General features: G+C 29.5%; 1 protein-coding gene across 2 annotated transcripts; it reads left to right on the top strand.

The window, feature by feature from the left end:
• Positions 4,407-9,315, top strand: LOC109333222 (cytochrome P450 89A2-like). Of its 2 annotated transcripts, XR_002105989.1 has the most exons (5): positions 4,407-4,787; positions 6,909-7,560; positions 7,999-8,640; positions 8,885-8,936; positions 9,027-9,315. XR_002105989.1 is itself a non-coding variant. In XM_019568581.1 (3 exons), the coding sequence occupies exons 1-3, from the start codon at positions 4,506-4,508 to the stop codon at positions 8,628-8,630; spliced, it is 1,566 nt and encodes a 521-aa protein (XP_019424126.1). In that variant the 5' UTR covers positions 4,407-4,505; the 3' UTR covers positions 8,631-8,708. The 2 variants fall into 2 exon arrangements, 1 of the variants encoding a protein (XP_019424126.1); XM_019568581.1 differs by lacking the exons at positions 8,885-8,936; positions 9,027-9,315 and having other exon boundaries at positions 7,999-8,708.

Below are 10,613 nucleotides of genomic sequence, written 5' to 3'. Positions count from 1 at the left end.
TTTTTGCAATTTCACATTGGTTAGAGTCAATGGTCCAATATCCATATTTGATGTCATTGATATTAGGGAGAGTAAGGACGGATGCCCTGAGAAAAGGTTTGCATACACAGTGCAATATAATGATACAGAGAGTGATATTAGATGCTCTTGTTATTTATTTGAATTCAGGGGAATAATTTGTAGGCATATGACAAAGATTTTAATTGAAAAGAATGTAAAAGAGATTCCTTCTCACTACATTCTAACTAGATGGAGAAAGGATATAAAGCATAGTCACTACTATGTACTGAATTGTTATGATGATTTGAAGATTGATGAGCAACTCATACAATTTGATAAGTTGTGTGCTAACTTTTATGAGGTCGCACATATGGCCAATTCAAGAGAAAAATATGATTTTTTTTATGGAATTGGTAGATAAAGCAAAGGAAAGGTTCAATGATATAGACTTGGATATTAGTAAGAAGACCACTACACTGCCAAGCATTGACCATGCAACTAAATCAAGTGAATAATTACTATCTCCCTTACAAGTGCGAAGCAAAGGTCATCCACCGTCCAAGAAAAAGGAGTCTAAAGTTGAAAAAATAATAAAGACAAAGAAGAAGAATAAAGAGGTAAATAATTATTTTTTTCATATTTTATTTATTATAATATACAATAATTTATTTGTATAACATGAAGTTTAAGGTACATGCAGAAAAACAAGGCATGAGAGAAGGTCACATAAATCCACCAAACCTAAATATGACTAGTGAAATGGTATTTATGAAAAATTGATTAATCTATATTTACTCACTTTGATATGAATTAAGAATACTTTATTTCCCTTGTTAACAATATATTGATTTATTAATAGACTTATCCGACTCATTACGTGACAACTCAATATTAATTTCACATTTATTCGGAAATCGCAGGTTCATCATATTAGCATTAAGAATTTGTTTACTTTTGTTTAATTGATTTGTTCCTATGATTACTAATTCCTTTATTGATTTGGAATTTGTTATAATAGGACCGACAAGAACATTGGGCAATAACTACAGGTGACAAAAACTTTGATCTTAATCACTAAACAACGTGAGCAGTGAAATGGTATTTATTTTATATATATTAATGATTAATAATATATTACTTACATTGTTATTCTTATAATTACATGTGCAGATTTTTCTAAAAACAATCATCTGCAGTTGACTATTGAAGATGGGAAACATTTAACATACGTTAAGATTTACAATTCTATGACATTTTGTTATTGTAGCTCTCTTAAAGATGAACTTGATTGTATTTGTGTTTATTGAAATTGTAATGAGTCACTCTTAAATTATTGTTAATGGATTTAAGTATTAGGTAGAAATATTTGATTGAAGATAATTTATTCTTATAATTACATGTGCAGATTTTTCTAAAAACAATCATCTGCAGTTGACTATTGAAGATGGGAAACATTTAACATACGTTAAGATTTACAATTCTATGACATTTTGTTATTGTAGCTCTCTTAAAGATGAACTTGATTGTATTTGTGTTTATTGAAATTGTAATGAGTCACTCTTAAATTATTGTTAATGGATTTAAGTATTAGGTAGAAATATTTGATTGAAGATAATTTATTCTTATAATTACATGTGCAGATTTTTCTAAAAACAATCATCTGCAGTTGACTATTGAAGATGGGAAACATTTAACATACGTTAAGATTTACAATTCTATGACATTTTGTTATTGTAGCTCTCTTAAAGATGAACTTGATTGTATTTGTGTTTATTGAAATTGTAATGAGTCACTCTTAAATTATTGTTAATGGATTTAAGTATTAGGTAGAAATATTTGATTGAAGATAATTTCAAGCTAGTAGTTTGGAATGGTGTTACATTTTGTATTAAAACTATATTGATCATGTCTCCTTTTATGTTGCTCTCATTTTCTTTTACTATATATTATTTATCACCTCCATGTGTTATAAAGAATTACTAATTAATAAATAAAGAGTAAAATGTACAACAACAATTAAGAGCATGTGAAGAACCATAAAAATATTAAACAAAATTGAGAAATACCTCTACAACTATAAATGAGAGTGACACTTAGAATTGAAATGTAACATGGGAAAAAAATGAGATCTGAATGAGAAGTTTATCTAATACAACGTTTAGTAATTAATAGAAAGAAAGGCTAATCTTAGAATCTTGAAACAAATCCAAAAGGTTGGACTCATTTATTGCATTAAAGAGATAATAATTACCACTTGTATTATAAAAGATGCTTTGGGAGGAAATTTCGTAAATTGAATTCAGAGGAAATAGCATTTCTCTTTGGAAAATAGTATTCTAAAGGTTGTGTCATCAGATACAGTCCTGTAGTAATCGATTATACGTTTTTTAGTAGCTTGTTACGTAGTTTATGATAACTTTGTTATATAATTTATGACATACACGTCAACAATAATAATTGGGGTTGTAATAAATTAAGACAATATATTACAATTTTCATAGAATAAATGTATCATTTTTAAAATAATTGTTTAATAGTAAATTTGTGTGTTATTAGTATGAAATATTTTTAATTCTAGTCCACGATTGTGTGCGCATAAAGGAAATCGTGCATTCAGTCCACGATTTAGTAAAAAATATCAAGGAATTGTGGCTTATAAACACGATTCTGTTGAAAAGAATAAAAAATGTTTAAATCGGGTATACAAAGCATGACTAAAAAATAATTGAAATGGTGCATTCAGTCCACGATTTAGTAAAAAAAAAACAGGGAATTGTGGCTTATAAACACGATTCTGTTGAAAAGAAAAAAAATTAAATCGTGTATACAAAGCATTACTAAAAAATAATTGAAATCGTTCCTATGAGGCCCTATTATAACAAAACTTGTAAATTGCGTATAGAAAATTAAAAAAAAAAAATCGTTCCTTCCAGCCACAACTTTTCCATTTTCTATACCAATTGAGTAAAAACTGGAAAAATTACACCAATGACATAATAAATGTCTTTGACTGCACCTTCTAAGTAAAGTTATCATTTTCTTCTTGCACAAACTCAATTCTTAAGTAAATGTCACAATAATTAATAAATTTATGGATATTTTGAAAAGATAAAAATGTGAATTCATTTCTTAAAAATGTGAATTCATAATAAACAAAAGTATAAAAGGTGACACACATTATCTTTTATATGTTATTGTGTGGCAATTACCTCTCCGATAATGAAGATGATCCTTACTCATATTTCAATAGTGGCTTACACTATTATTCACTAGTTTATTATTATTGTTTAAACATTTTTATAGTCAGTAGTTGTTGGATTTATAGGTATAAGTGAATTAAAGTTTAACCTCAAAATGGATATAATTGAATTGAATTGAAAAAATGTGGTTTAATTTTGTTTTTGGGATTTTCCACACTTTAAAAACTAATCTCTTTTGGGATGCGTATTTATCTCTATCAACAAATATTATTCACAGGAATTGAACTCTAGACTTTTTGTTTATCTTGGATAACTAGCGATACTTGATACAACTAAATCACTATCTTGTTGATTTAATATGGTGGTTTTGAACTGATTTTATTTTTAATTTGTTGGAATAGAATTAGACCTGATTTTATTTTTAATGTCGGCATTGGAGTTATCCTGTATAGTAACACCAAGAAGAGGTACAATTGAAACATGATATAAAAAGATCATCAATCAAAGCAGAGTAAGCAACACTACTTTTGCACTAATCCAATTCTTGCATAGTTTTGAAACAATTAGAAATTCAAGTATTCATCTAACATGCCTCTTCTGTATCCCAAATATATCAAAGCATTAAAGCACACTGAAAAAACACGCATCAAAGAAAATGGTAAAAGTAAAGATATTATACCGAATGAAAAAAAGTAGAGAAATGGAAATAAGAAAAGGGATGTGCTACTTACCACAGGGGTAATGCCAAAGGTGGATTTGATTCATTTACACATTGGAACGCACTTTTCAAAATACAATAATAGAAAAAACAAATAGATATGAATGATAAAAAAAATAGATATGAATAGTACAGTGGCACCTAAAAATCTATAAAACCATGCTTACATGTTTTTCTCATTTTGGACATGCTTCACAAAATAAAATAAGCTATTTAGGTCATATCCACACTATAAAATAGTTGAACCGTTCATATTCTGTTAGCTTTTTATAATGGAAAATAATATGTACCCAATCAAGAAAAGAGACTGTCACATTTCTATCTCTTCCGATTAAAAAATATTACTTAACCAAGAAGAAAACTTAAAATATTAAATAATATCTTTACATTATTTAGTAAAATTTAATTAAATAAAGATACAGATTCTTTTAGTACAGGCGATAATATCTTATCAAAATCATTACACCCAAAAGAAGACCAGTTAGATAATACTTTGTCCATATCCATATATTTTTGTTTTCCATCTCCTATAATAATATAACCAGTTTCTACATAGAAATTTCATCACACCCTTCTCAATCTATGAAATGGAGATTTGGTTCATAACCCTTGTCTCTCTTAGTCTTGTCTTTCTCATCAGAGCCTTGTTTTCTCTTCTTCAATCATCCACCAAAACCAAAATCACAAACCCAATTCCTCCTGGCCCTCCTCACATACCTATCATAACCCCAATCAAATGGCTCACTAAATCATTTTCAGAGATAGAACCAACACTCAGAACTCTCCACGCCAAGTATGGTCCCATGGTCACCCTCCGCATCGGTTCTCGCCCATCCATCTTCATCGCCGACCGCTCTCTCGCCCACCAAGTAAGTAGTAGATTACTATGTTATCTATACCTTCGCTTATTCATATCATTGATTCATATCACACATATTTTACGAATAATGTTTAATTTTGATTGTCAAACATATAATAGGATCTTTACTCCCAAAATAATTATATCGATAGCGAATCAACTTTATTTAAATCATATATAAATGATATTTTGTATTTTTTAAGATTTTCTCATTTTAATTAACTTGTAATTTTTTATTAGACACAAGATGGAATATGGATAGAAATAAGAATAGGTGATATATGCTCAATATAACCTTTACGTCTAATCCAGATTTGTGTACCCAAAAAAATTAGGAATGAGATTTTAGCATCTTCTGGTATCTAATAGAATTAAAATTAGGTTGTGATTAACTTTATTATATTTAAATATGATTGTAACATCTATAAAGATTTATACATAATTATTACAAGCGTGTAGGCACTTTGTGTCTGTTGGACAATATTACATGGTATTACATAATCAATTTTTATATATTTTATTTTTATTTGTAGAATTAGAATATATTTATGGTGTTCGATGTACATTTAATAATAATTTTTTTGTATTAAGGATAATGTTCAATTTAATTTGAAAAAAATGATGTTAATTAATGTGTTGATGGAGGTTAATTATGATTATAAGTTTTTTTTGTAAATATTAAATAATGTTAAGGGCAAAACAGGAAGTAGAAATTACACCATGGTGAATACTATGTTTGTCTTTATATATAGTATATATAGTATAGATATAGATATCTTTTATCATTCATTTGGGTTAGTTTCTATGAAGAATCAACTATAATAAATATAAATACTTAATGATATAATGATAGTGTATTATCGATGTATACAATTTTCTTTTAAATGATTACTTTCATAATTTTCTAATTTTTTACTAAATACCGACCACGTCACGGCACTAATAAATGAAACAAAAAAATCAAATAGCATTCAGAAATTAAAATTTTCTTAAATACGGGTTAGGATTTATAGATCAAACTATTTTTTTATTTCTCAGCAACTAAATTAGGCAGACTAACTATTCACACCATGGCCATGGTTGCAAAATGCTTTCTAGTTTCTATAATTGTAACGATGACAAAAAATCCCTACTATTATAATTTCATACTTGGAGTACAACTATGTAGTATTTATAATTGCATAAGCTACATTTGATTATTCTCCATTTATTTTGCAATTTATGACACAAAATTTTATTTTATTTTTGTAAAAATGTGAACCACAATTTAAACCACTACTTTCAACCAACAAAACATTGATATAGTAATATAAGGTCATGTTAGATTTCTAGAAAGACTAAATAGTTAAGAATTCGATTTTTGGAGTAACATTTGTTGAAAAGAACAATCATACATTCTAAAATGGATTAGTTTCTTATTGAAAAAGTAACTAAATATCTTAGTAGTACCAAAAAATCAAGAATTTCAAGTATGAAGTTAGGATATTTAATCTAAAAAAATTCAAATGTCAATAAATTAATATTTTTTAAACAAATTAGTATATTTTTTAAAAATTAGTATATTTTATTTTTCATCGCCTCACTGCCACTTTAGCATAATATATAGATTAAGGCCATCATAAATATGTTGCTTATCAATATAAGAACATATTATGACTAAATTATCCTTAGGAACTGGTACTCATTATTATCCTACTTTATTTAATTGAATGACAAAAAATGAAGTAAATAATAATTATTACATATTAATTTTTAAAGTGCCAATTAATATGAGAAAAAAGTTAAAAAATATTACCATAAGTATGAGTAATATTTAAGGTTATATTGCATTAGTATAAGAACTTTTTTTAGATTTCTCTTTGTTTATGCGTTAACATCAAAATTCATCAAGTTAACGTGGGAGCATGTTAATCACAAAACTTAAAGTAGCTTTTTGAAATTAATAAAACAAAAAATGGTTAACCTAAATATTTAAAGATATTTTCCATTTCATGATAAATATCTTCATGTAAGGTTTTATAAACTAAATCTACATTTTACATTTTGTCAAATATGTGTCCATGATTTCTAATTTAACTTTGTACTTTATAATTATTCTTTTTCATCAAATATTAATCAAAACTGGTTGCAGGCATTAATCCAAAATGGCTCTCTCTTCGCACACCGTCCCAGATCCCTCCCTGTCAACAAAATCACATCTAGCAACCAACACAACATCTCTTCCGCCTCCTACGGCCCCACATGGCGTGTCCTTCGTCGCAACCTTGCTGCTGAGATGCTCCACCCTACCCGAGTCAAATCCTTCACCCAAACCCGCAATTGGGTCCTTGATGTCCTTCTCAACCGTCTCCATTCTGATTCAAAATCCAATGACTCTGTGAAAGTCAAGGACCATTTTCAATTTGCCATGTTCTCATTGCTTGTCTTCATGTGTTTTGGTCAACGAGTTGATGACGAGAAACTCAATGATGTCGAGCGTGTACAATGTGGTTTGCTTCTTGGAATCAATAGATTCAATGTACTAAATTTCTGGCCTAAAGTTACGAAGTTTTTGTTCCAAAAACGTTGGCGGGAGTTCTTGAAACTTCGGCGGAATCAAGAAGAGGTTTTGATTCCGCTTATTATAGAGAGGAAGAAAGCAAAGGAAAGTGGATTGTTAAATTCCAATAATAACCCTCCTGCATATGTGGATACTTTATTGGATCTGAAGTTACCAGAAGAGGGGCAACGCAATTTGGATGAAGGTGAAATGGTGACACTATGCTCAGAGTTTCTCACTGCAGGTACTTAAAATATATGCAACATTTTTATGTAAGAAGTAGGAAAAGGTTGTCCATATAAAATATAAGACTCCTTAATCTACTAGGTTCCTACCTAGTGGAGTGTTGGGGAGTGTCCATATATTTAGCCTTACTTCAGGCAAGCGAAAAGGTTCTAGTTTAGTGGTATCAACATAGAATAACACTTCTGTTAGAAGCGACCCTGACCCATGAATCTATTGAGTGTGTCAACCTTCAAGTTTAAATACTACTATAATATTTTATTCCCTTATAAGGAGTTTTTCATAACTCGAACCCATGACCTCATTAATCATAGTCGTAGATTCCATTGAGTCGTTATGACTAAGATGTTTATACTATTTTGGTGCATGTCCATTTATGTGTATAAAGTACATTAACCATGTTTATTATAATACATAATTTTTTTGGATCTCCCTGCAGGCACAGATACAACGTCCACCGCGCTGCAGTGGATCATGGCAAATTTGGTGAAGTACCAACAAGTGCAACAAAGGCTCGTGGAGGAAATTGAAAAAATCATAGAAGTGAAAGACAATGGTAAAAAAGAAAAAGAAGTGATCAATGAAGAAGACTTGGAGAAATTGCCTTATCTGAAGGCTGTGATTTTGGAAGCACTGAGGCGCCACCCCCCGGGGCACTTTGTACTGCCGCATGCTGTGAGTGAGGATTTGGTTTTCAATGGCTACTTGGTGCCCAAGAAAGGAACAATAAATTTCATGGTGGCTGAAATTGGATGGGACCCTCAGGTGTGGGAGGATCCTATGGCATTCAAGCCTGAGAGGTTCTTGAATGAGGATTGTAGTGAAGTTGAAGCGTTTGATATAACAGGAACTAAAGAGATAAAGATGATGCCATTTGGAGCGGGGAGGAGGATTTGTCCTGGCTATAATTTAGCATTGCTTCATTTGGAGTACTTTCTGGCTAATTTGGTTTGGAACTTTGATTGGAAGGTTCCTACAGGAGGTGATGTTGATTTGTCAGAAAAACAAGAATTCACCGTTGTGATGAAAAATCCATTGAGGGCTCACATTTCTCCTAGAATTCACCATTAAAGTATATGATGTATGTGGTATTTTCATTTGCTTATTAGTATTTCTTTTTGGTAAAATAAAAATCTAAGACAATGATTAGATTATTTAGTTAAAATATGAAATGTGAATAAATAATTTTAAAGGTCTATATAGCTTTTCAGATTATCTTTCGATGACAGATTGAAAAATAATTTCATAGCATAGATTCTTTAGTATCATGTGAGTGTATTAACTTTACTTATCAATAATTTCTCTCATTAACTTTATGGCCTTAGATTCTTTTCGGGGCAACGACACTTCACAACAATGGATGGATATGCATAACATGTGAGTTTATCTACTTTGAGAAGTTTGGTTTAGTATTGAAATGTAGAATTACTTTACCATGCTTTGATACATGAGTATAACTTTTAATAGGTAACTAAGTGCTGAAGCCTATCTAGAGCATCTATTTTGGAGACTATTGAATAGCAAGTGTTGTACTCTTCAAATACACTGGTTGTGGAGACTCAGCTTGTTGCTAAAAATGAAAGAGCATACAACTAGTTAAAAGCAAGCTCTTCAATTTCAGAAACAAAAATAGCAAACCCAAACTAAAAATACTACGTTGCAGAAAGATAACACTGATTTTGTAAATAAGGTAATTCCCCTCTACCACGAATTTTCTGTCGAAAACTGGATATGCAAATTATTGGAGTTTTCACTATGTTTTTTTCGTTCAATATAAAAAAAACTCTATTTTACATGCTAGTTTGGAGTGTATTCTTTTAATTAGAGATTTAAATTCGAGAGTCAATTATAAATCAAAGAATATATTAAATTTCTACCTGCCCATACTAAGATGATATCCTCATAAATTGTATGATTATTTTATACTATAGGCTTGCTTACATATTTATTATTATTTTATATTTTATTATTGTAAGGGATAAAAAATATATTCTTATTTTGATGTTTGATAAGAATATATTTTACTCCTACGTTGGGATGATTTTATTTTTAATATATTTTTGTTTGTTGGAGTAATTTTATTTTTAAGATTTGAAGATAAGAAACAATGCCTAATTATAATACATTATCCTCACTTTAAGAGAATGAAGTATAACTCTATGTTTTTTACCCCATCTTAACTTGATGAGGAAGAAAGCAAGATAATGATCGCATTCACTTTTATTCTTTAAAGATTTTTTTGGGGTTTAGTGAATGGTCCCAACATTTTTCATTATGTGCTTACTTATTTCAAGAGAATGAAGTACAACGTTATATTTGTTACCACATCTCATCATCAAAGGGTGACGAATATAATTTTAATTATAATAAAGTTGTTATTTTTTATTTCCAAATCATTGGGTATTTTTGTCAAGTTCTAAAACTCAAAACATACAAGGAGTAGAGAATGTGAAAACCCCAACTCAAGAGGTAACCCAAGATGAAGTCACATGCAAATATATGGAAGTTGATACTGAAAGTATAAGATGACAAAGTAAGAAGGGCGAATTAGTTTTCATGTACAATGTCAGAACTTTAAAAATGATTAGAGCATTGGAGCAGATAATGTAAGTTGAAGAAATAAAAATGCAGAAATGAATAGGGAAGAAAGAAATACACCGGTTTTTATACTAGTTTACATTCTTGTCCACTTAAAAGTTACGTCTAGTCCTTGTAAGTTCAAAATATTTATTGATTTGATGTTTTGATCTATTACTAATCTCACCCCGAGATTCTGTTTCCATAAAAGACTCACCACAATCTCACCTACTTAGAAGAACACATCTTCTAAGTCTCTCTTTCCATTTTCTACAACACTCTATGGTGAAAAGCGTATACAATAAATTTATACAAGTGAAGAATGATTCTAGGGCTTAGATTATAGAAAGTATTTGACTCTTATAAACTTGAATCCTTAAAGTCTATGACAAAGAATAATACAAATGCTCAAGTGTTTTAATATATGAAACTTGGAAGAAAAACACTTGACAACAACTTCCATAAATTCATAGTTTT

This window comes from Lupinus angustifolius, chromosome LG18 (assembly GCF_001865875.1).
Source record: "Lupinus angustifolius cultivar Tanjil chromosome LG18, LupAngTanjil_v1.0, whole genome shotgun sequence".
NCBI lineage: Eukaryota > Viridiplantae > Streptophyta > Magnoliopsida > Fabales > Fabaceae > Lupinus > Lupinus angustifolius.
The sequence above is the reverse complement of the archived record's forward strand: the minus strand, read 5'-3'. Positions and strand labels throughout refer to the sequence as shown.

Bases quoted from the DNA above. Each gene is read 5' to 3' on its own strand.
- LOC109333222 (XM_019568581.1), top strand. From the start codon at position 4,506: ATGGAGATTTGGTTCATAACCCTTGTCTCTCTTAGTCTTGTCTTTCTC. The intron at 4,788-6,908 runs GTAAGTAGTAGA...AACTGGTTGCAG, and splicing joins ACCGCTCTCTCGCCCACCAA to GCATTAATCCAAAATGGCTC. The intron at 7,561-7,998 runs GTACTTAAAATA...ATCTCCCTGCAG, and splicing joins CTCAGAGTTTCTCACTGCAG to GCACAGATACAACGTCCACC.